Source organism: Narcine bancroftii, unplaced genomic scaffold, assembly GCF_036971445.1.
Source record: "Narcine bancroftii isolate sNarBan1 unplaced genomic scaffold, sNarBan1.hap1 Scaffold_38, whole genome shotgun sequence".
In the NCBI taxonomy this organism is placed as follows: Eukaryota; Metazoa; Chordata; class Chondrichthyes; order Torpediniformes; family Narcinidae; genus Narcine; species Narcine bancroftii.
This window is the reverse complement of record NW_027212055.1, coordinates 1-27,006: the sequence shown is the minus strand read 5'-3', so window position 1 is coordinate 27,006 and position 27,006 is coordinate 1. Positions and strand designations below refer to the sequence as shown.

The 27,006-nt window shown below is 41.0% G+C and overlaps 1 protein-coding gene across 1 annotated transcript; it reads right to left on the bottom strand.

The window, feature by feature from the left end:
* Positions 1 to 3,801: 3,801 nt before the first annotated feature.
* On the bottom strand, positions 3,802 to 27,000 carry LOC138750957 (cytosolic carboxypeptidase-like protein 5). Its single transcript, XM_069913059.1, has 8 exons — positions 26,896 to 27,000; positions 18,660 to 18,838; positions 17,935 to 18,490; positions 16,056 to 16,225; positions 14,155 to 14,290; positions 11,945 to 12,126; positions 8,940 to 9,160; positions 3,802 to 3,898 (listed from the first exon to the last, which is right to left on the bottom strand). The coding sequence occupies exons 1-8, from the start codon at positions 26,977 to 26,979 to the stop codon at positions 3,849 to 3,851; spliced, it is 1,578 nt and encodes a 525-aa protein (XP_069769160.1). The 5' UTR covers positions 26,980 to 27,000; the 3' UTR covers positions 3,802 to 3,848.
* Positions 27,001 to 27,006: the final 6 nt, after the last annotated feature.

The window sequence follows — 27,006 nt, the reverse complement described above, 5'->3', positions numbered from 1 at the left end:
AGGGCTCACTTTCGTAATGGGATAATAAACGGACTACCTGCTACGGTTCAAGCAAAATTAAGGGACATTGTGGGAGTAGAGACAATGTCAGAGGATTTGTGGAAAAGACACCTGACACATGCAATCAAACGACATCGTCAATCAGAGCATGCTAGGTCAGAAAGTGCGTCTCAGAAGGAGGTGGACAAGACAACCGATAAATTGGTGAGAGCCATAGAACATATAGGGGTTAAATTAGCGGCCCAACAGATAGTCCCACAGGTCATGGGGCCAGTGATAAATCCGGGACCCCAAGTAAGAAATGGTTGGGAAAGACAGCTAGGTACAATGTATAGAGGGGAACATGCAGTATGCTGGTACTGCCAAAATCCTGGACACTACCAGCGGAACTGTCCGGAGGCTGGGAGAGCAAGGGGAAAAAGATTACCCTCTATTAGAGGCTATCGGGGGAGAGGAGGAAACTTAAGAGGACAAGCAAGGGGTAGGGGTGGACACATTGATGGGCCCCAGAGAATCGGGGGGTGGCAGAGTGATCAACAAGTCCAGGCACCTCAGTGTAATGACTATATTGAGGAAGGTGCTGAAGTTGATTATTGAAGGTGCCCTGGAGAATCAAAAATCACGCCTCCCTGGGAGCCACCAAAAATTTGGGAGACGGTAAATGGAGAAAAAATTGAATTTATGGTTGACACAGGGGCAGCAGTTACGACAGTGATTAAAAAACCCCCAGGGAGCACATTTTCGGGCAAAACATTATCTACAATAGGATTCTCCGGGATAAAGGAAACACAGCCCTATACAGATAACATCGACATGACATTTGGACGACAAAGGGTTAAAACGCCTGTCCTGGTTGTGCCAAGTTGCCCCATTAATTTATTAGCAAGGGACATTCTTACCAAACTAGGAATAACCATACAATGTTCTGAGAAGGGCCTTCGGTTAACATACCCAGGGGATACAATAAGAAGGGGAGGACAGTTTATAGTAATGACCCCATCTAACGCTTCAGAAGACTCTGTGGAGGTTAGTATTTTCTGGAGTCGGCTACTGTATGATGAACCAGGCCCAGGGCTGATTAAACAGTTTTTTGAGTGGAGGGCCAGTATTCCTCGGTATGGGGATTACCATTATCCACTAGATCCTATGCATGTTACATTAAACTACACCATCCACCCGGACCAGGAATATGAGGAGAGGTGGGACTCTCTAAAAGAAGGGAAGACAGAAACGATACATTGTCCATTTATCTTTGTAGGTAAGGAGGGAATAGCTGCTATGGTTGTCATGACAGAAGAACAAATGGAGTGGTTCTGCTTAGGAGTAGAAAGTGTGCCTCATGTGACCTTGGGTATTGCCAAAGATCATCACGCTCGACAGCTGGGTCCGATGGTAAAGGAAGCGATAGGGTGTGAATACAGGCAGACAGAAATCCCGGGATATTCCACCTCGGAGGGAGGAAAATTTGTCAGACTGAATATTGAAGCATGGGACCAGGTTGTGAATGAGAAAGTAGAAAGAGACCGAGCCATAGAAGGAGAAAATATTGATCACAGAGACTCAGACAAATATCTTTCTAATCTGAGTCCAATATATGGACAACGGGGCCCTATGATGTGGGAGTAATAAAAGGAGAGGTATTTCTAGAATTGGCCAACCCCGGGCAGAAACCAATATGGAGAAAACAATACCGCTTGTCGCCCAGTCAGGAGGAGGGTATTAAAGGAACGATAGAAGGGTTAATGGAGTCAGGGGTTTTAAGGGCGGCACCTGACAGTATGTGGAACACGCCCATCATGCCTGTTCCCAAACCGGGTAGAAAAGACTGGAGGATGGTACACGACCTCCGGGAGATTAACTTGGCTACCAAGACTATCGGGAGACCAGTCCCAGACCCATATGTAGCACTTAGGGCTCTGAGTCCGGAGCACGAATACTATACTGTCATTGATCTGGCAAACGCATTCTTCTGCTTGAAATTAGCTGAGGAATGCCAAGACTGGTTCACTTTCACTTACCAAGCACATCGGTACACATACACTAGATTACCTCAGGGTTATAAGGACAGTCCAGGACTGTTCAATCAGGCCCTTAGCGAAATCCTAATGAAATTAAAGCTCCCGGAAGATGTTACACTGATTCAGTATGTAGACGACCTAATATTAGCAAGGAAAACGCCACATGAGTGCCTGACAGGGACAGCAGTTTTACTCAAGGGGTTAGGCGAGGCTGGATTTAAAGTAAAAAGGTCGAAATGTCAGGTCGGAAGGAGGGTGGTAACTTTCCTAGGAAGACTCGTGGGTAAAAACGGTACGGCCATGTCTGAGGCACATAGAGAAATGATACTAGGGTATCGAAAACCTACTACAGTACAAGACATGCGAGGGAGGCACAGGGAGAGAACATGGTGTCGGAGACCTCTTCTATCTAATGATTGGAGTGTCTATTAATGGAAAAGATCCTTGGGGAGTGGTGAGGTTCGACTTACTAACATACACAAAGGACATAATTAAACCCACTTCGAAAGAGGGGGAAGTGAGAAAATTCGACAGTACGAAGATGTCCAGGGGAGAGAAGATAGCAATTGAGACAGGTATTGATGAGTCAAACTCCTGGATAGATCAGATGGGTAAATATGCGGACCAAGCAGGCTATGGGAACTGCTGGGTCTGTGCCCGAGGAAGGCCATTATTACGGATGAGCAGATCAATTTTTGAGGAGACAGATGCTATGGACTGCGCCTTGACCCTAATGTCAGAATCCAACCCACTGAATAGGTGTCTGATATGGGAACAGACGTTTCCCATAGCTCCGGCTAATGTAGCTCCCCCTGTCTTTAGATCCACAGGCATAACTAATGTTACTTGTTTTGCCAACAACAACACAGCAGCGCACGTTTTCCATGTGGGTTGGCTGCCCAGCGACTCGTGCAGGACTCACGTTGATCTCTCACATAGCACTAGTGCAACCCGCTTGACCCAGGCTAGGGCGGATATTTGGTGGTTTTGTGGAGGAAGAGTGCTGTACAACTGGCTCCCCGCTAACTGGGATGGTCGGTGTGCTCTAGTAACCCTTAATGCGCCAGTGCTGATTGTCAAAAGGCAGGAGGGAGACGAGGATTCCCTAGAATTGCACCACACAGAGAGTTGGCTGTGGAGAAAAAGGAGGAGTGTTGGACTCTTGGGGCCGGGAGGAAGGAACCCTGATGGGGTATGGATTGATGCCATTGGCCAAGCCCGGAATATTCCGGACGAATTTAAATTAGCCGATGAGATTGCAGCTGGGTTTGAAAGCTTTCCTGTTTTTAGTGCAATTTTTCCCATCACTGTAAATAAGAATGTTAATAGGATCAACCTTATTCACTATAATGTCCAGCGCCTTGCAAATTTGACCAGGGACGTTGTTGAGGCAATACATCAACAACTGTCAGAAACTTCCCTTATGACACTTCAGAATAGGATAGCGATTGATATGGTCCTGGCAGAGAAAGGTGGAGTGTGTGCTATGTTTGGAGATCTATGCTGCACTTCTATCTCTAATAACACAGGGCCAGATGGATCACTCACTAAGGGGTTAACGAAACTTAGGGCATTGGCGAAAGAATTAAAAGCCCAGTCTGGAGTCTCCAATCCTGTTTTATCCTGGTTACAGGGAGTGTTTGGGAGATGGAGCACATTGTTAGGACAACTTTTGCTGGGTTTGTTCATTTCTGTATCAATTTTTATCACTTGTGGCTGTTGTTGTATTCCATGCATTCGAACGCTGGTCACGAGGACCATAGAGAGAGCCTTTGCTGACCGTGATGAACTGCCTCCGAAATATCAAGCTGTGCAGGCTGTGGAGCAAGACTATCTCACATTACAGGAGGCGGAGAAAGTTGCTGAGATCGATCTGGAGTCTGAAGGGGAATGTGATGGGAAGGAGGGATTGTGAATTAGATTGTTACACATATAATTTTAACCTTGCTTGTAACCTAAATATTATAACCTTGATTGTAGAACAAATATTATAACATTGATTGTAACACAAACATTATTAATCAGATTGTAGAACAAGTATTATGAATTAGATTGTAGACCATATGTTAACTTGGGAATTTACTAATGTACGGGGGGTTAGCTAGTTTTTTGCTTGGGGGCAAATGGGATGAAACTTGTAAACGGGCAATGGGATCGGGGTGACGGATGGGGGGTGTACGCAAAGGAGGGTTGGGGGAGCCCTCGCCCACCAGCCGAACTACCCTGTGAACAGAACCCGTATAGAGCTTGGCAATAATAGGCAAACTAATGTAACGCGGTGGTAGCATAGTCAGGGCGAGATTGTCCTCTAAAGAGGACAAAGGAGGGATTGTAAGGTAAAACATCATGAGATGGGAATGTGCAGGGCTGTAACAAGATGTGAATGCATCCTTGTACTTACAAGATAAGAGAGACATTGATGGATTGAGAGGCAGGAAGCTAGCAGGGAAAGGATAGCAACAGTTTTAGTCATTGGACAAGTAATGATATGATGATGTTCTAAGCACATATCCAAGGGTATAAAAAATCACCATTTTGCTGATAACGGCAGAATGCATTCTCCGACTAACATGGTTAGTCGCAAGTGTTACAATCCGGTAATAAAGAACAAAGAACCCTGATTTCGACTCAGTCTGGTGTTTGTCTCACTCATTCATGAACAAAGCAGACCTAACAGTACTCCACGTAGGCATATTGGGGGATGGTGTGGAGGAGATGGACCTTCTCGACCAGGGGGTCAGCCTTGTGGTGTCTGATGTGCCTCCAAAGCAGTATGGAATCAGGGTTCATCAGCCAGGATAGCAATGTTGTTCCTGATGCCAGTTTCCTGGGGAAGGAAAAGAGCCTTTCATGTGGTGTGGCATTAGTAGCAGTGCAGAGGATGGACCTGGTAGTGTGGAGTATCTCAGGGCAGACATCTTGCCATCTGGAGATGGACAGGCCCTTCGATTTCAGGGCTAGGAGGACTGCCCTCCAGACGGTGGCATTCTCCCTTTCTACTTGCCCACTCCCTCAGGGGGTTATAGCCCTTGATCCTGCTCACAGCTAAGCCCTTGCCCATTAGGTACTGGTGTAGCTCCTTTCTTCTTGACTGAGGATCCCCAGTCACTATGAATGTAGCAGGGTTATCCAAACAGAGTGAAGATGCCACGCAGTGCCTTTATGACGGTGGCCATGGACATGTCTGAGCAGGGGATGGCAAAAGGGAAATGGGAGTACTCGTCTATGATGTTGAGGAAATACACATTGCTGTTTGTGAACAGGAGGGGTCCCTTAAAATCTTAAAGTCTATGGTCAGTCGCTCGAAGGGCCGGGTGGCTTTGATGAGGTGGGTTTTGTCCAGCCAGTAGAACTGGGGTTTACATTCGGCACAGACCAGGGAGTTCTGTGTCAACTCCCTGATGTCTTCAACAGAGTTGGGGAGGTTACGAGCGCTGACAAAATGGTAGAGCCTGGTGACGCCGGGGTGGCAGAGGTTGATGTGAAGGGCTTGGAGGTGGTCCAACTGTACATTGGCGTATGTCCCCCCCCCCCGGGACAGTGCATCAGGAGGCTTGTTGAGCTTCCCGGGATGGTACAAGATCACGAGGTTGAAGGTGGATAGCTCAATTCTCCACCTCAGGATCTTGTCATTCTTGATTTTTTTCTGCTGCTTGTAATAAACATAAAAGCGACTGCATGTTGGTCAGTCAGCAGGGTGAATGATTTTCCAGCCAGGTAGTGTCTCCAGTGGCACACAGCTACCACTATGCCCTGGGCCTCCTTTTCAACAGCTGAGTGCCGAAGTTCAGGGCCCTGGAGGGTTCGGGAGAATGCCATGGGTCTTCCTGGCTGGTTGAGTGTGGCAGCCAGGGTGAAGTCGGATGCATCACTCTCCACCTGGAAGGGGATGGATTCATCCACAGCATGCATTATTGTCTTGGCATGATGTGTGTGAACACCATTTGGGCTTCTGCCAATAGGTCCACATAATTGGGAGCCCATTGGGCATAATAAGAAAAGAAGCCCAAGTACCGTTTCAAGGCCTTGAGGGTCTGGGGCAAAGGGAATTCCAATAGGGGGGCACATGCAGTTAGGGTCTGGCCCAATGACACCATTCTCCACTACACAGCCCAGGATGGTCAGCCGTGAAGTGCTAAAGATGCACTTCTTTTGGTTATAGGTCGGACTGAGTCTTTTGGCCACCTGGAGGAACTTGTGGAAGTTGACATCCTAATGTCCTACTGGTCATTGCCGCAGATGGCCACATTGTCCAGGTATGGAAATGTGGCCTTGAGTCCATAGTCATCGACTATCCGGTTCATCTCCCTTTGGAAGTCTGAGACCCCACTGGTAACCCCAAAGGGGACTCAGAGGAATTGGTAGAAGCGGCCGTCTGCCTCGAAGGCAGTGTTTGGGCTGTCCTCCGCCCAGATGGGCAGTTGATGGTACATCAACTTGAGGTCAATGGTTGAGAAGACCCAGTACTGGGTGATCTCATTTACCATGTTGGCGATGCAGGGAAGTGGGTAGGCATCAAGCTGGGTGAAGCAGTTTATGGTCTGACCATGCAGCATTTCTCCCTGCCCTTTACAACCACCATTAGGGTTCTCCAGGCACTGGTGCTGGGCTCTACGATCCCTTCTGCCAGAACTGTTTGACTTTTGCTTTGATGAAGGCTCTGTGCCAGGACTGTATCACCTGTCCTTGGTGGTGACAGGCTTGCAGTTGGGGGTGAGTTTCACGAACGGGGCGGCGACTGGATCTGGAGGGTAGAAAGGCTGCAGGTCATGTTTGGAGGGGACAGGTGGTTTAAGAGTTTAGTGTGGCAGACCACAAGGAGCAGGTGTGGGGCATCAAACTCTATAGCTGACACTGGACGTCCAGTCCCAGTATGACTGGTGTGCAGAGGTGGGGCATGATCAGGAGTTTAAAGTTCTTATTCTCCATCCCATGCATAGTCAACGTCAGATCTTGGCTGAGTGAGATTTGGAGACCAAGGAGACCTTACATTGTGCCAGCATTAACGCAAGGGAGTAATGATGGATGAAGCTCTCAGTGCTTCTTGTGTCGAATAAGCAGTTTGTGGTGTGGCCGTTTACCTTGATAGTCATCATGGCCTTGGCCAGTTGATGTAGGCTGTCTTGATCAAGGATGATAGAGGCCAGCATCTGACCGCTCTCCGAATTGCTGCTGTATTGATTTGGGGGTGCCTGCCAAGATGGCAGCCCCCATGTCGCGCACACGGTGCTGTCCTTCACTGCCAGAAGTGGCACTGCCTGGGCTTGCCATCCCCAGGGCTCCGTTGAGCCATTTCCCATGACCGTAAGTGACTCCAAAGATGGAGCAGGAAGTGCTGGGTCCAAGATGGCAGGGGCTGGCAGCCACACTGCTGGCACAAGGTTGGGGCCTACATACCTTCATGTAGTGTCCCTTCTTCCCATAGGCGGAGCTCGTCATGCTTTGGGCCAGGTAGCTCTTCTGGGCCAGGTAGCTCTTCCGGACATGTTTCCTGTGTCCGCAGAAGTAGCACTTTGGGTGCTCGATGGCGGCAACGGTTATGTGGGACCCCGTGTCCCAAGATGGTGGCACCTGCGTTCCCATGTGGCAGTCACATTGCCAGAGAATGCTTCAGCATTCCATTGCACTCTCTCAAGCGATTTCACCAATTCCATGACCTCCTATAGGCTCCGATTGCCCTTATCAAGCAGTCTCTGCCTGCATATCAGGCCTTCGAAGTGGGCAGTTGCTGAGACTTCTCAGCATCACAGGCTCGCGCCAACTCCCACAGTGCTCACATGTATTTGTTAACGGACTCACTGGGTGCTCGTTTACAACTACCCAGGAGAAATCAGACGTAGATGACGTTCATCGGAGCCTGATACTGTTTCTGAAGGAAGTCAATTGCAGAGTGTAAATAGGACAATCTCTTATTGTTTGAAAGACCCGGTGGCCAACATAAGCAAAGAGCAGATCACGTTTGTCTTCTTTGCTTCGTACATCGTTGTACCGCATAAAATGTGTTGAGGCAGTGCACCCAATGGTTGAATTTGACTGAGGCCTCCGGATCCTTAGGTTTTATCCTTAGAGTTTATCTGCCCATATTACCTTGTCCATGGCACAAAACTTAAAGGTGATTAAACTGTGCTGCCAATCAACTACATTAGACAAGGATCTGTGATTAATAGGCTTTAAATCACCTTTAGATGTCAGCATATCTTACATGTTGCTGGCCTGGTTCCAAGGCAGGTACTGAGGGAGGGGTAACAGCCATTATGGGGATAACTGGGAGGAAGGAGTCACAGTTTCAGGGGTGGGCCAGCCCACAAACACATACGTACAATATACATAGTGGTAGCACCACAAAGACAGTGCCAGCAATGTGAAAATCAGACACAATCTGGGCTACAATGAGTCAACAGAACGCAGAATTTTAAGTAAGAAGCATGAATATAAAGAACAAGGTAAAGTTGCATCAATTTCTCTAAGCATTCAAATTACTTGAAACAGAAGTCCATCAATGCTTGAATTGGAACGGCTACTTTATCTTTGGATTAAAGATTGTAACCAAAAGTGAATACCACTTTGTACAAAAAAATTCAAATCAAAGCTTTAGACATCTTTTCAATGCTTAAAGAAAATAAATTTCAAGAGGATATGCAAACTTTTGCAGCAAGTTTCATAATTATTTTATTAACCTTAATAGTTTGATATTATGTGCAGCTAAAAGTTGTTTTTAAAACACATTTTTATGTCTTGATAGACAATCTGAAAGGAATGGGATTCATTGCAATTGTTCCCATTGATTCTATTAGGACAAATTAATTGCATAAAAGCAGGGTTTGCCTGTATACACTATCTTAAAGCTGTCTTTAATTTTCTGCAGAAAAGTCTAACACAGCAGTTATTTGTCAGAAACCACACACACAAAAGGCAACTTACCTCTCACTGGACCAAGTGTTTTGTGGCCTCCTTTTGAAGGATTAGGATTACATGCTGGTGTACTGATCCCTTTAGTTAGTCCAGCGGTGCAGCCAAATGTGAAACTGGGAGATGCTTTAATTTGAGATGGATTTTGGTGGTCATTACTGCTTCCATGAATCCCAAACCCATTACTTTTGGTCTTAGAGAGGGAATTTTCTGAGACTGAAGATGTTATTCCACTAAGCAAAGAGAACAAATCTTTTATAATGTTTAACACAAATAACAATTATCTACAGTGACAAAAGGGAATTTTAATGTTATATGTTTTAAAAGTTGCAACATTAATACAATATTAAACTTGGATAGAGAAAACAACGGGAATCCATATGCCCAACTGGATTATATCTGTGCACGAAAAGGCACATAAGAAATAACAGATGCTAAATAACAATTCATGAGAAAAGTAATTATGATCAGAGGATTTTGTAAACATTACAATATTTTCATGTTTACAGACGGATGTAGAATGGAATATTAATACATTCCTGTTGTTTCATTTATATGCGCTGAGATCATTGTTGAAAACATTGTACTTTGCTTCTTTAGGAGAAATAATAATTACATTTGTGTGTAATTGCCATTGCCTCAGATGCTCAGATCAAATGGGGCCAAACACTTGCAAGTTCCTTAGCTGCATTAACAGTTTACAAAGTTATTGCAAAGTTCTGACCTGACACCTCTATCTGGCTTTCTTTGATTATTTCCATTTAGTGCGAAACAAATGGCAGGTAGGTGCAAAATACTTAATTCCCTTTAATTATGTCACATTTTATGAGATTTTATACAAGACAGTTATAGAGACATGTACAAGTAAGTTCTTAGTCTGTGCTAATTGTCAAGAACCCATCTTATTTATTCCCATCTGTCAGCACTTGATCTGTGGCCTTTTATGGCTTGATTATTGAAGTGCCCATTCAGATACTTAACTGTTGTGAGAGTTCCTGTCTTTTTCGTTGACTCAATGTTTCCTAGATTCCCTCCACCCTCTGGGTGAAAACTTCCTCCAAATCCATTGAATCCCTCAGCTAATGCAGATGGCCTTTGATTTTATACATTTCTGCTGTCAAAAGAAATTTCTTAATAGTCACCCAAAATATGCCCTCATAATTTTGTATGCAGGACAGGTTTCATGATGATGCCATCATCCTTATCACAGTTCATGACCTTAATTTCCAATCCATTTGCTTTGAAACTTTAAGTCTGAAACTTTAAACCTTTTCCCTCTAACATCTGAACCTCTTGCAAGGCTACATGAAGTAAGTTTAAATTCAGTCCTAATGGGTCAGTCTACTAACGATAAAGGTGTTTCATTGTTGAATCTTAAAAATGTCACCTCCTCTAAGCCTTTCACACTACGGAAATCCCATTTAATAGTAATAAAATTAAACTTGATTTAGAACCTTCACTAATTTTATTTCAGTGAAGCATTCATTAATTCCTATAAACAACAGTTATTGATTAGTAGTTTGCAATGGTATCTGGCTGAGCAGATATTGACTAAACAAAATAAAGAATTGCAAGGTAAACAAATAGCTATTTTCATAGGATGTTTCAAGTGGATAATCCATTGATATGAGCTAATATTGAATGATCTCAGATAGGTGAGAAGAAGATGGATCAATTTATTTATGATGGAATTCGCAGTTATTATTTATAATTTGCCTGTGTTAAAACATTTAATGGAATTATGGAATAAAAAGAATGAAATTATAGGTACTCAAGGTAAAATTTCAGCTAAAACTCCTTTGTTTCAGACTAAGCATTTTCCTTTTATGGTTAATAATCAACTTTTGAAGTTGTGGGAACAGAAAGGAATTAAATTGGTAGAAGATGGTTATGAAGCGGTTATTTGAATGAAAGAGAAGTATGACATATCTTCGAGTACTCTTTTTTCTTATTATCAGGTTAAAGCATTATTATTGGATAATTTTGGGTGTACCTTAAGGCTACCTAGACAGTCTAAATTTGAAATTTAGAAAGGATTTGTATCTGAGATGTATGCTTTAGACTGGTGCTGGACGCCAGTTACCCAGGAGCATGGTTCTCCTCTTATCAACGTTTGTGTACAGGTTTGCTCAGAGATCACAAGGCTGGCGGCAGTATGTCTGAGGCAGAGCTGATGGCCATCCATGCAGAGCCAGGTGAGCGATGAGATTTACAGAGAAATCGGTGAAGCATCATTTATAGGGAATGCAGAGATTTACTGGGATGTCGCCCAGACTTCAGGAACTGAGTTACAGGGAAATGTTAAACAAGTAAGGACTGAATTCCCTGGAGTGTAGAAGAATGAAGGGAGATTTGATACAGGTGTTTAAAATTATGAAGGGGATAGATAGAGTAAATGTAGGTAGGCTTTCTCCACTGAGGGTAGGTGAGATACAAATCAGAGGACATGGGTTAAGGGTGAAAGGGGAAAGGTTTAGGGGAAACATGAGAGGGAACACACAGAGTGGTGGGAAAGTGGGACGAGCTTCCAGCTGAAGTAGGCTCAATTTTAACATTTAAGAAGAATTTGGAAAGGTACATGGATGGGAGGGGCGTGGAGGGATAAGGACTGGGTTCACATCAGTGGGACTAGGCAGAAAAAAATGATTTGGAACAGACTAGAAGGGCCGAAGGGGCCTGTTTCTGTGCTGTAAAGATCTATGATTCTATAACATGCTTGAATATGGATAACTTAAAAGCAGTGGTCAGAAGTCATCTTGAGTTTCACGCTTATTTTTTTTTTAAGTTGTACTGTATGAAACAAGCAGTGTAAAACCTAATACTGTACATCTTCATAAAAAGACTTTTGCACATAATTATATAATGTTAAATTCAATGCTATCACTGCAAATATATTAGTACTGCCACAAATCTTAATAAAAATAAGTTGATAAAATGGAACAGATGGTTAATATCAGAAAAGTTATCAAGTAAAATTAAAAATAAGGAATTGCCAACACAATTTTTTTCTTACTTGCCTGGAACATTTAGAAACCCGAGGTCCATTTCTTTTTGACAATGTAGTGTTTCTTATATTCCGAACATGTTTCAACATCCATGCTCGAAGTTTTGTGAGACAGCAGTACTCTGACATAACAACTCTTGGCCAAGGATTGCAATCAGTTATATCCAAAGCAGCAATGGCTAGAGCTCTCCCTATCTGGGTAAAAAAAAAGGGAGTGACCTACAAAGCAAATAATTCATTTTACATAATAGCCACAGCTTTCTCTTATATCACACTCCACTCAAATGACCAGTTAAATGTGAGATCAGATTATCCAAGTCATGTCTCTATTCCAGCCTGAATATGTCTGAGATTGTCTGATCTTAGAAGCTAAGCAGGCTCAGCACTGGTCAGTACTTGGAAGGGAGACTGCTTAGGCTCATCAGATGCAGTAGGCTTCTGTGAGGGCACTGGACAAAGTAGCGGCGCTCTGTCTGCCTTACAGTAGATAAAAGTTAAAGAATTTAATGTATGTTACATTCTAAATGTAGATTTATGTTCCAATAATGGAACTTGTACCTTTAACTGTTTGATTTTTATCATAGTCACACCTGCCCCGAGGATCAAATTTGATCAACTAACACTCTCATATTATTCAATTCTATACCTAAAATACAGTTTGCCACTTATTGCCACCTGGAGAGTTTCATCAAGAAAATTGTTTTGAATGCATTCCATGAATTTGTATGTCAAGCTAATCTACATGAAGATTAATACAAAGTCCATTGTAAATGTGGCCAAGTCTGTGACATCCACTTGAGATCATTAACTAAATTTAATCTTCGATTTAAGGCACTGAGTATGACAGTCTCTGAGATTTAAAAATCAAAAAATGTTATTTCTCATTGCTTCTCTGCAACATCAGCTGCCAGTTGCAAAGATCTGATTTCCTAATTTTCTCTCAGCCCAAAATGACAATTGCTACAAGAAGGGCTGTGGCATTCACTGTTTTCAACTAACCAACTGTTTTTCACTCATTGCCATTTTAGATTTCAAACTTTATTGATCTGACATTCTGATACAGTATCTAAGACAGGATTACTGACTTAATTTCCAGTCTGCCCACCTTAAAGTCAAATTCCTTGGAATGTTTAACTACCCCCATATATCATTATCATCCTTTATGCATCAAAGTGAATGAGCCTATTGTAAATGCTCTATAGTTTCAGGCATTCATGTGCCAAAGTCTATTTTAACTACTTTGAATTACAAGACAATACATAACTTGTTACCCGAAAAATGCCATTGAATGCAAAAAAAATTGCCAATAATTTATAAAGAGAAGTAAAAAATATACTTTGTAAAAATTACAGTAAAATCCCCCGTTCAAGCAACCAGCAAAAAAAAATTGTAGAAAATAGAGATAAAAAATATGGAAGTTTAAAACTGGTACCCCTAGCAATTAGTCAACACATGATCTCAAGCAATTGGAAAATTCACTTAACCGGCATCAAACAATCCCCATAGGTGCCAGATAACAGGGTTTTGTTGTACATCCTGGACAAGAAAACTTTATTCTCCCTGATTACGAATTACTCTCCCCAATTATAAAGCAAATTGGATGGCGTCAAATAAAATTAAAATGTCCTGTTAAGCATGAAAATCAGACAGCTGCTTTCTAAATGACCTTGTCATCAATCACTGCCATCAAATTCCATATCTGTGTGTGGAATTGTAATACTTGCCGCATTTGTGTTCATCTCAGCTCTTGATAAAAAAAAATTAAGTATTATAATTTATTCTTCCAAGTTTAAAATTTGTGAACCTCAGAAAAAAAATATTTCATCTGCTTGATTAAAAATCTTCACTCTTTTCTGCTCCTCTCACACAAGACAGAGCTCCCTTGTGAAGTCATGGCTCTTGAAATGAATTCAAATGCCTCATGGTACCCATTAAATGCTTCAAATTAAAAATTTGATGGAGTTTATGGAAAATGTCAAATGTCATGGATGGTGAGGGACATTTTTCATTTCTGGCTGCAAAATCGTGGCTATAATGTTCATTAGTATTTATCAGGTGCCAAAAAGAAATAAATAATTACCAATCATGTGATGCTTGCACAGAACGTGATAAATGTGAACATCACCTTAAAAGCTGCCTGAAGCACAACTTCATCTGCAATATCCTTAAAATCAAACATCTATAAACACTTAATCGAAACACTGCAAATGTTACTTAACATACTTGTTCAAAAACTTCTATTGTGTACTTAGGCGGAAAAGCAGGTGCTGGTGGTGGAGTTGCTCGCCCACTGTCATGGCATGCAGGAGGGACTGGATTTACATAACGGCCTGTATTGTAATTGCATTCCAAGGTATAGCTGCAGAATGGAACAAAAAAACTTTTTTTAAAACAATCAATGCTTTATGGAAACATTCTCTCAAAGATTTATATCAAGTGGTTAAACTGAAAGCACAATCAAATGTTCCAAGTTTTATTTCATACAGAAAGATACAATTAGGCTGCTAACTATCATCTGATAACCAACCCTTAATTGGAACCATATACAAATTCTTCAACAGAAATATTACATTCTGATCAACAGCTGTGCATTACAATAATCTGGTTAAGTTTTATGCTGACTGCAATCGGAAGACTAACACTATGGTTACAAATCAATTTAAATATTTCCATCTTACACATCTGAGTTGGTGGTATATTCTTACCTTGGGTGAAAGTATGAAAAGAAAATTCGAAGGCAGTAATCTTTAAGGATATAGTAGTCATGGTAAAGTTCTCTATGCAGTCCATAACAAAAATATGTACAAATTAATTGACTATTAATTAAGAGTTGGTTTCAGATATATTTCAAAGAGAAAACATGTGTTCTAAATGTATCAATTTCAGACGAACTTGCTAAATTTTCAAATGTTCAAGTGCAAAAAGAAAATTAATTTATTGCCTGAAGCAAATGCATCTTGATATACTTTATCATTGCATTCAATTCATAGGCTACAGTATGATCAGGTTTGAAACTAAAAGTTGAAGAAAATCTAACAATTCTTAAGCTTGTCAAAAAATTGCATATGAAGAAAATGTACTTGTAAATAAAATTATTTGGAATAAGTGTAACATTTTTAAAATTACCTTCAAATTTAGTTATACAGTATGGGAACTAGCAGGATGGCTCAACTCACCCAGAGTGAGTCATTTTTGTCATTTGTCTCACAATAGTTTCCATTCATATACCTGTCTAACTGTCTTTAAAACATTACAACTACCCTTGCCCCTACTGAATTCTGTGGAAGCATGCTCCATAAACGCACCTCTCTCCGCCTGAAGGTAGCCTTCGGTCTCGTTTAAATGTTTCCCCCCTCATCTTACATCTGTGCCCTCTAGACAGGCACCCTTATCCTGGAAAAAAATAACACATTTACCTTATCAATGCCCCTCATGATTTTATAAACATCTGAGGTCCCCCGATAACCTCCTATGCTCCAAAGAGACATCCCAGGTTATCCAGCCTCTCCATATAATTCAATGCTACTAGCCTCAGTAACATTCTTATTAAGCTTTTCTACATTATTTCCACCTTAATGATATTTTTCCTATAGTTGGGTGACAAGAACTATGCATAATACTCCAAAAGCAGTCTCACCAACGTCTTGTATATTTGTAATAGGGCATCCCTGCGCCTGTATTCGATGTCCTAATCAATAAGCGCAAGTGTGCCAAACACCTTCTTCACCAACAGGTCTACCTGGAACTATGCACTTGTACACCCAAGCCTTTCTGTCTACAATGGTCTCCAGGACCCTACCATTCACAATGCAAGTCCTGCCCTGGTTTAACCTTCCAAAATGCAACACTTCTCACTTGTCTAAGTTAAATTTCATCTGCTATTGCTTGGCCAACTTTTAGAGTTCATTTTGAATGCTAAATCCTTTAAACTTTCCATGTTGGAAGTGTCATACTTTTCACATTATATAAATCATCAAAACTTTGTTTTCAATCCAAATTTGCAGTCATCAAGCCTCCTAAATTAACCTGTAGAACTGAACATGATATATTTGCAAGGTTTTAAGCATATCCAAAGAATATTTTTATCCAATCCAACTTATAAGTTACATGGAACATCCTATCACCTGTGAATAATTCCTGTGGCTTTGTAAATTGCCACTCTGCCACTCCCCTCTTTAGACTGTCCATCCCTTTTATCTTTGGCATACATGTTTCTCTCAGAGAAATTACAAGCCGCAAAATCAAAGTGAGCTGAGTTCATGGTTATCAGTTTTGGAAACAACATATTCTCTACCTGAAAAGACAAATACAAAAAGCATAATTAACAAAATAGAATTTCTCCCTTTTTATGACTGCAGAGCAAGAAGATACAGAAGTAAATATAACTAAAAGCATTTAAATTCATTATTTTTTCTGATAGTTCTGGCAAATGAAAACGCTCAGGAATTATGAAGTATCTGGGATCTGAAAAATGTAGTAAATAGCATATTTAGTGAGTTGCTCACACCACTGGCACAGTGCATTGATCTTTCAGATGATATGTCAATCAGAGAGTCAAACAGTCCATTCAGCACAGCCATACTAGCCAGTGGGCACATCGTTGTTAATCTGACCCCTGCACTTGATCTACAGTGCATGCTTTCGCAACATTCTCTAGGAGAAAAAAGTTCCCCTCAGATCCCCCTAAGGCTGAGGAAGGAGCAATTACAACATTAAAAAGACATTTGAATGGTTACATGGACAGGAAAGGTTCAGAGAGATATGGACCAATTGCAGGCAAATGGGAGTAGCTCAGAAAGACACCTTGGTCAGCATGGATGAGTTGAAATGGATGGCCTTGTTTCCAAGATATACAACTCTGTGACTCACAAGCATCATAAAAGCCTTCACAGGTTACACATCTAATTTAAAAAAAAATGCTATTAGCTATTGCAAACAAAAAAAATCCAGGGACCATTGGGTATGTAAGTATAAAGTGAAAATCTTCTTTGATAAAGCACTTCAGAACTTCGTGTTTTGGAATTAGGAATGCAAACTGGATAGAAAATCTTAAGGGAACAGGTATGTTGGATAGCCTTAAAGAGGCATGATAAATAGATCGGCTTTAGGGTCACTTCCATTTGCTGCCTTTACTCATATTTTGGGATCAAAGGTGAGAGGAAGCATTGTCAAAGTTTGCATTTGGTCCCCAAAAGGAACCTCAACTGTTTAATGACCTCTGAAATCACAGTCCTTTTGGGCACAGATCTGCGAGCAGTCAGCATGATTTTTCAATGGGAATAAAGGTTAGTTAAAACCTGAAGTGAATCCAGTTCCCACCTTCGGAAAGTACCTCAAGAATTTTACATTATTAGTTCACTGGACACTTACAACAGCGTGACTGATTTCTAAGGTCATTAAAATTCCTTCCGCCATTTGTGTACCTTGGTCATAGTGTGTAGCTTTGACAAAAGTAAAATGGCTGAGATCACGCTGAGGTGATGGAACCAGACAAGTTTTCAACAGTAGCACTGAAGATGTGCTCCACAACTAATTGCACTTTTTAACTATTCAAGGTCAGCTATAATATTAATATCCAATCTGACAAATAAGCACCCAGTCCTTATACTGCTGATCATCTGGAAAATGATGGAAGCTGCCATTGATTTTTCATGAGTAATTAAGCATACGCATAAAAAAGAAAATAAGATCATGAATGTGTTGATTTTTAAAAATTTGGTATTGTTGATACAACATTAAATCCTACTTACAGTACTCAAGCTTTATATTTATTGTCATCCTGAATATGAAACAGACTCCTCAAATCACTGTTTTCTGGAATGACTAGATATCTATGAGCCAATGTACAAGATTTATAACAAAAACTTATTTTCAGTGTTGAGGGTACAGAATTCAATCCTATTAAGCAAACCCAGCATTTATCAAAGGAACTTATTGAAGTTATTGTTTGCTCGAGCATGCATGTCCCAAAAAATTATTAACTAATAGAGAATGAATACTAACCTGGTTACTTTCTGATGGAAGACAATTTCCATATATAAAACAGCCGCGCTTTGAAGCATGTCCATGCAAGTCCACATAGTATGCAATCCCACTCTCCTGAGGAGGAATGTACTCAGTATTTTCTGTAGAGTCAGAAGTATCACTTGCTTTCTCACCGAGTGTACTTTCAACATTCCCATTGTACAATTCTGGGAACAGCTGCTTATTATTGTTTTTGCTTTGATTCACTGCATCTAATGGGTCATGGTCTTTGCAGGTAATGAGGCTGTCCATTTCAACATTTGCAACATTTTTTAAATTTTCATTTTTTTCCAATTCTGACAGTGAGACCTCAGAGGAAATTGAAGGGCTACTAGTGGAAAGATTCAAGTCTTTTGGGCACAAAGGTCCATTGGATAACAATGAAGAGAACATTTTCAATTCACATTTGTCTGAAGGCACACGATTGTTGACATGGTGATAGAGGATGACTGCACGTGCCGCATAAATTGAAGGGTGCAAATTAAAATCTGGATCCATATACAACCGATTCAGATTCACACCTCTGGAATCAGTCCTGGAAAAAACAAAGACAAGAATTCCATGCTGTCAAATTGTTAATTCAAGTCCCTTCCAAATATACCATAAGATTTGCTGACATATTAATAGGAAAGAAGTACTCATAGACCCCTTACAAATTTCCAGGTGGCCTTAGTTCAATTGCAGTTAAATATTGACAAGCTTACCGATAATGTCCCCGCACCACACCATCAGGATTCAACATGGGTATAAGCTTAAAAACAAACATTTGTCTCAACATCTGAGCACGAAGGTCATCAGTTCGCAAAATAAACTCCAGAAAACCATTGAAAACAAAACTGGAGGGAGTTTCACCAGGATGCACACGACTGCTGAGGAAAAATACCTAAAAAAAGAAGACAGTCATTTGCAATATTCATCCATTCATTCAAATCAGTTTCAAATGCAAATAATTTAAAGCATAAACTGCTGACTACAAATACAGCATGTTTCCGATTATCTGGAAACCGATCTACCTCAATTCTCGAATATCCAATTTTTTTATTGTTGGAGTCGTGACTTCACAATTTTTAAAAAGTTGAAAAAACATTTTTCAAGTGGGGGTCCACACATGGTTAGCGCCATTTTTAATCAATAGAGCTCTCCAGCACTGGTCAAAGATACAGCTACTTCATTAACGAAGCATGTATATCTCTCATAGTAAAAGGTAAGGATCCAACTGAATGCTCCTCCTACAGGCCAATTTCTTTATTAAATGTTGATATTGTAGCTACTGAAAATGTAGTGATGGTTGATGAATGCGAAATAACAACACACACAGATGCAGGCAAATCAGAACTCGTTTTCTCAAGTCACGCACGTATTCTTTTAAAACATTGACCAACACGCATTATGACGTCCAGTGCCAGTTCACTAGACTTCTGGGAGTTGTAGTCTATCTATAGTGCCGCTACACACCCCCCACCACCACCCTCACCCCCAGAACTGCCATTATAATCTGGTAGTTTTTTGGGAGGTCGACCCCTGTGTTGGACTGCTGTCTGTTGAATAGGGGCAGTTTTGTCTGCATGGGCAGGTTTGAGCCTGTCAATTGTGGATGACAGAGGGTGCCCGGCCATGTCCAAACTGCAGGTTGACCTTGTTTGTCTTATCACCTTGTATGGTCCCTTATATGGCACCTGCAAGGGCTCTCCATGTGTTCCTCTACGTATGAACATGTATTCACAGTCCTTCTTTTCGTCTGGTACAAAAGAAACATTTGCTATATGATGATGGTGGTACAGGGGATAATTTGCTTATGGTAGCCCTTAGTATGATCTTCATCTTTACTGGATCCACATAAAACGAATTCCCCTGTGACCACCAAAGGCGCGCCATATACAAGCTCCAGAGACGAAGTGTGAAGATCCTCTTTTGGAGTTGACCTAATGCTGAGCAACACCCATGGTAATTTGTCTGCCCAGTTGAGACCATCCAAACGAGTCATTAAGGCTGATTTAAGGTGACAATGGAATCGTTCAACTATCCTGTTAGACTGCAGGTGATAGGCGCTTGTATGATGAAGCCTAAAGCCAAGCAGCCAAGGTAAGGCCCTCCATAACAAAGATGTAAAATGAGGTCCTCTGTCAGAAGTGATATAGGAACACAGGAAGTAGGAACAGGAGTAGGCCAAAAATGGCCCATCGAGCCTGCTCCACCATTCAATATGATCATGGCTGATCTAATTTATGATATGCACTGGTAAGCCAAAGTGAGCCACTCAGGAATTAAGGAATGCTCATGCACAAGTGTTCATAGAAGCATCTGTCATGGGGACTACCTTAGGCCATCTCATAAACCTATCAATCACCATTAAGAGATGGTGGCAGCTTCGTGAAACTGGAATTGGTCCCACAATGTCTACAAGGACATTGATGAAGCAACAAGTTTCCAATGTATTTTGACTTTTTTGAAAAGCTATACAAGATCTGGCCATTTGTGTGATGTCTTTCTTCAGACTGTGCCAAACAAAACTGTCTGAAATCAGACGAACGGTCAATTTTATGGATGGATGAGAAAGACCATGGACAAAATCAAAAATGCAACTCTCCACAAAGCTAGAACCACTGGCCATGGATGTGTGAACACGTCACATAAGAGCTGCTTGCCTTCAGTATCAATTTATACATCCTTCCATTGTAGGATGGTTATCGAGGTGTGATATGACTTAATCTCATTATCGTGCTTGGGAAGCGGTGAAAGCCATGTAGTCAATACCGTGGTCTATAGCTGATACCTCGAGTGCAACTGAGCGGGAAAGTGCATCAGCCACTACATTATCTTTTCCAGAAATGTGTGCTATTCTGGTAGAGAATTTCAAATTGAAGGATGACTGCTGCTGTTGTCGAGCTGACGATGGCTCTGACACCTTCAAAAATGTGAAGGTCAAGGGTTTATGGTCTGTGAATATGGTGAAGTGTCTGCCTTCCAAAAAGTAATGGAAGTGACGGATGGGCAAATATATGGCTAGGGTCAAAAGAGCTGTATTTTTTCTCAGACTCACAGAGGTGGTGTCTAAAGAATGCCAACGGCTTCTATTGTCCTTCCATATACTGCCGCAAGAGCGCCCCCTATGGCCACATCAGGCATATCTGTCGAAAGACTGGATAACTGAGCATGGTTGCTTGATCTAATAGCTCCTCTGTCTTTATGAAAGCATTTCGACTCTCATCTGTCTGCTGAATAGATTTGGCATCACCAGAGAGCAGATTGAACAGAGGCTTCATAACATGAGCTGCTGCTGGAAGGAATCGATGATAAAAATTAACCATGCCCAAGAACTCTTGCAGACCTTTGACAGTGGATGATCTGGAATATTCAGTAATGACGTCGATCTTGGAAGGCAGTGGAACCTCACCCTTGTCAGTGATTGTATGCCCCAGGAATTCTATGAACTGTGTCCGAAAACACATTTATTTGGATTGATGGTCAGTCCAAATTCTTGCAGACGTCTAAAGAGCATTCGCAGATGTTCCATGTGCTCTTCTTTAGTTTTGCTGGTGACTAATATGAAGATAAATGAAGATGTTGGCCATGCCAAGCTCTATTGCGTCCATAACTCACTGAAACATCTGAGCTGCATTTTTTAAAACCAAAAGGCATATGTAAAAATTCGAACAATCCGAAGGGAGTAATTATTGCCATTTTCGGAATGTTGTCTGGTTCCACTGGTACTTGGTGATATCCGTGCACCGTCCACTTGAAAAGATTTTTCACCCCATGCCGATTCACTGAAAAATCTTGAATATGGGAATAGCATAGCAATCCGGTATAGTGGCATAATTGAGCTGTCTATAACCTTTACAAGGTCTCCACCCTCCGGTGAGCTTTTGGACTAAATGTAATGAAGACGCCCATGGGCCGTTGGACCTGTGAATTATCCCCAGCTCTTCCATTTTATGGAATTCTTGTTTAGCTAATTGCAGTTTCTCTGGAGGCAAGCAACGTGCCCTAGCATGAATGGGAGGACCCTTAGTAGAAATATGGTGAGATATTCCATGATTCACAATGGGGGTCAAAAACTGCAGAGTTGTAATTTCAGGGAACTCCTTTACAAGTCTGGAGAACTTATCAACAGTCTTATGCAGGGCTTGAAGGTATTGCGCAGAAACATGCAATTCTGCCAGGCATATAGTTTGAAAGGTGGTACTATCCACCAGCCGACGCCCTTCTAAAACCACCATGAATGAATGAGCTCGAAGGAAATCAGCCCTGAATAGCGGTTGTGACACTGCCGCTATAATAAAAGACCATATGCAAATGTTCTGCTCGAAATGAACATTCATTCTTTTGGTGCCATATGTGGGTACGTTGGAACTATTGACTGCTGTGGGTTAGAGGTTAGGGATAGGATGACGTGTATTGAAAAAGGTTGGTGGAAAAACACTAACCTCCGATCCCGTGTCCACCAAAATTTATGTTGGGATAGCTGATCCCCAACATATAGAAGGCTGTCACAGTCATTAACGACAGTCAGCCAGGGCATTTAAACCTTTCATTATCGGATGAAGTTTGGGATTTCATTTTTAAGCTGCTTATTACTACATCTTTATGTGCCCATCATTGTTTGTTACAATTTAAAGTTGTACATATGTCTAAAGTCAAATGATCTCATATCTATTTAGATATATGTAAGAGAGGAGAGGCTTCTTCAATCCATATGTTCTGGATGTGTCTTAGCCTTAAAAAAATACTGGAGGGAGTTATTTCAAACTTTATCTTTAATCCTTAATGTAAATTTAGAGCCTAATTCTTTAGTCACTCTTTTTGGTACAACTGGAGAAGATGATATTCTTTCAACTCAATTAAATATCATACTTGGTCTTTTCTTTCTCTTTTGGCTAGATGTGTAATATTGCAGAGATGAAAAGATGCTGCTCCGCCAACTCATGCTCAATGGCTGAGGAACATTATGTCCTGTTTAAATTTAGAATAGATCGGTTACTCAATTAACAACTCAAATATAAGATTTCAAAATGTTGTGAGGACCTTCCTTAATTATTTTCATCACCTCCAAGCACAATATTAATTCCAAATTTTAATACTTGCTATTTTATTTCAGGAACAAAGTACATTTTTTCTTTAGTCATGCAAATGTTGGTATGGGGTTGGTATGTGATAAAATTTTCTTTTTTGTATTATGGATGCTCTATATATGCTTTATATAGTTTAAGTTATGCAATTTGTCATTATTATGCATTCCATAAATATTTTGTACATGTATGTTTATTTGTGAAAAATCAATAAAAATATTAAAAGAGAAATAAGATATAGCTGGAAGGACAAGATTTCACCCAAATGCTCAAGTGGGGCTCTGCCGCCACTGGAATCAATGGAGCTCTCATGTACAGTACTGTTCAAAGATACAGCTCTGGTGGAGGTCTGTCATTTTTTGCCTTTGGAACCAATGGAGCTCTTATGTACTTTTCAAAGATACAGCTGCAAGGGCAAGATTTCACTCAACTGCTCAAGTGGGTCTTTCATGCCATTGGAATTAACAGAGCTCTCATGTACTGTTCAACGATACAGTTCAGGTCAGGTGGGGAGGGGGGTCTGTCACGCAGTTAGCGCCATTGGAATCAAAGAAACTCTCGTATACAGCTCTTGTGGGAGTCTGTCGCTCTGTTAGCGCCCTGGAACTCTTGTGTACTGTTGGAAGATATAGCTGCAATGGCAAAAAGATCTGCAGATAGCACTGTCGATATCAGTGAGAAGAAAAGGAGGAAGCATTTATGTCTGTCTATAGAACAGAAATTCAAGTTGCTGTCGAAGCTAGACAATGGTGTAAGTGTGAAACGTCTAACAGAAGAGTATGGTGTTGGAATGACCACCATCTATGACCTGAGGAAACAGAAGGATAAACTGTTGAAGTTTTATTCTGAAAGTGAAGAACAGAAGTTAATGACAGATAGACACACGCCACTTAATGGTTTGCTGATCATGAGACAAGCAAAGCTCTCTCATGATGAACTGAAAAATGAAGAGAATTGTGAATATTCACTAGATTGGTTGAGCAGATCTAAGAAAAGTCATGGCATTAAAATGTTAAAGATGAATGTTGAAAAATCATCTGCTGATCACAAAGCAGCAGAGAGATTCATTGACAAGAATGCCAAGATCATCACTGATGAAAACCTGATGCTAGAACAAGTCCATAATGCCAATGAAACATCACTGTTTTGGTGTTTTTGCCCCAGAACAACACTGGCAACAGCTGATGAGACAGCTTCTACAGAAATTAAGAATAACTGTGCTGGGATGTGTTAATGAAGCAGGCATGCATATGTGTAAGTGGCTGTAAATAGGCAAAAGCAGTATCCTCATTGTTTTAACTGAGTGTATTTTTTTTTACCAGTCCATTATTATGCCAGCAGAAAAGTATGGGTCACCAGAGAAATCTTTTCTGATTGGTTAAACATTTTGTGCCAGCGGCTCATGCTCACTACAGGGAAGCTGAACTGGAAGACAACTGTAAAATTATTTTTATTCCTTGACTGTTCTGCTCATTGTCCAGCTGAAAGTCTCAACAAGTGTAATGTTCATGTCATGTACCCTCTCCCAAATGTGACTTCCTTAATTCAGCCAAGTGACCAAGGTATCCTTAGATCAATGAAGAGTGAATATAAAAACATTTTCTTGAACAACATGCTGTCAGCAACGAACAGAGGCTTGGGTGTAGTGGGTTTCCAAAAGGAATTTATCATAAGGGATGCCCTTTATGCTGCTGCTAACACTTAGAGCAAAGTTTTACATGCCTGGCACCATCTCTGGCCTGCAACAATGTTCCTTGATGATGAAGAAGACAGTGGTGATTTTGAAGGGTTCCGTGTGCCAGGGGAGAAAAAAATGGTGTCTGACCTCCTTGCCTGTGCAAAAATTTTACATTCAGAATCTGTCAGTAAGCTGGAAGAAGTGGATATTGACAAAGATTTTAAACATTGATAATGATGCTCCAGTTGTTTATTCACTGACTGATGGTGAAATAGCTGAACTTGTTCTGCATCCAGCTGAGTGCAGTGAAGAGGACTTAGTTGACACTGCAGACAAAGTGCCTATGGATAACATTGAGAACCTATGTGATGGACTTATTGATGCAAGAGAGCAGTGTGCATTCATAACAGAACAAGAAAACATGTCAGTGTATAGAATCAAAGACAGACAGTTAATGAGGCAGATGACACTGGAAAAAACCATCATGCAGAAATCCTAGTTTTTGTGCTGCACAAAGCAGAAATCACGATGTTATCTGTTAAGAATTAAACATTATTACATTATTTTATGCTTGAAAAATGTAACCATGGATACAAGTATTCTGCTGATGCCACTGTTACTGCTTAAAAAAACCTTCTTGATTATCTGAAAAATCTGGATAACCGAGATAGGTCAGGTCCCAAGTACTTTGGATAATCGGAAACGTACTGTATAAAGCAAGGACAGAGCAGTGGATGTCTAATCACCGATTAACACATTCCAGGTTAGAGCAGTGCTAATTCTGAACATGTTCATTAACACCAAACATACAGCACCCTTGGAGACTGAAAGGTGGTTTTTTTTTTCTACTTCGGGTGAAGTAAAAGGAATCAATTATATTTTGCAATGAAACTAAATCAAGAATAAAAGCAAACATGGGAAATACATTTTAAACAGAATGAGAATCAGAGTTTATTGTCATGAACAGGTCACAAAATTTGTTTTGTGGCAACATTTCAAGTGCAAATATTACTATAAATTAAATTTAAAATTAAATTAGTAAAAACGAGGAGAAAATTAGGTATTATCTGTGGTTCATTGTTCATTCAGAAAATGAGAGGAAAAAGCTGCTTTTGTACTGTTGGGTGATCATGTTCATGCTCCTGTACCTCCTTCCTGATGGTAGCAGTGTGAAGAGGGCATGGCCTGAGTGGCGAGGGCCCTTGAGGATAGAGTCTGATTTCTGAAGACACTAACTCTTGTAGAAGTCCTTGATGGAGTGAAGACTGATATCCATGAAGCCACTGGCTGAGTTCACAACTCTCGGTAGTCTTTATCTATCCTGTGCATCCACATCTCCATTCCATACAGTGATGCAACCAGTTAGAATGCCCTCCATGGAACAACTGTAGACATTTGCAAGAGTCTTTCATGACAAACCAAATTTCATCAAGATCCTCACGAAGTTTAGCTGCTGGCATGCCTTCTTCATGATTGCATCAACATTGAGGCCCCTGGATAGATCTTCAGAGATGTTGACACCCAGAAATTTGAAGTTCTTAACCCTTTCCACTGCTGACCCCTCAATGAGGTCTGCTTTCTGCTCTCATGATTTTCTTCCTACTGAAGTCCATAATCACTTCCTTAGTTCTGCTAACATTAAGTGTAAGGATATTCCGATGAGGAAGTCAAGGATCCAATTGGAGAGTGGGGTTGCAGAGACCCAGGTTTTGGTGCTTGTTGACCAATACTGATGGTGTGATGTTGAAAGCTGAGGTGTAGTGAATGAAAAGTAGCCAGATGTACATGTTGCTATTGTTTAGGTGATCCAGGGCTGAGTGAAGAACTAGTGAGATTGTATCTGCTTTGGAGCAATTGTGATGACAGGCAAATTGCAGTGGATTCAGATCTTTGCTTAAGTATGTGCTAATTCTGGCCATGACCAGCCTCTCAAAGCACTTAATGACAGTAGAAGTTAGTGCTACTGGGCGATAGTCATTGAGGCAGCTCACACTGCTCTTCTTGGGCACCGGGATGATTGATGCCCTTGACTGCACCAATTATCTCTGATATACAGATCAGTAAATATAAAGCAATATTTCACCAAAACATCATCATCAGTGCAGATTACTAAATTTCCTGTAATTACTGCAGCTTTTTACATGGAAATGCATTAGTTAGCAAATTCTCCACAGATTTTACATGCTTTCTTACTTGTTTTCCAGAGAATAAACGTGGACGAGAAGTGGAATGATCTGGAAAAAGTTTTTCGAGTCTTGGTTCACAGGCAACCATCATTCCATGACACGAAGTAATGGTGATGAG

What these genes read in the sequence shown, in the direction of transcription:
- LOC138750957 (XM_069913059.1), bottom strand. Translation starts at nt 26,979, where the DNA reads ATGATGGTTGCCTGTGAACCAAGACTCGAAAAACTTTTTCCAGATCAT. An exon ending in GTGGTGCGGGGACATTATCG is followed by an intron (nt 18,491 to 18,659) that starts GTAAGCTTGTCA and finishes TGTTTTTTCCAG; the next exon opens with GACTGATTCCAGAGGTGTGA. An exon ending in CGGGTTTCTAAATGTTCCAG is followed by an intron (nt 9,161 to 11,944) that starts GCAAGTAAGAAA and finishes CTCTTTGCTTAG; the next exon opens with TGGAATAACATCTTCAGTCT.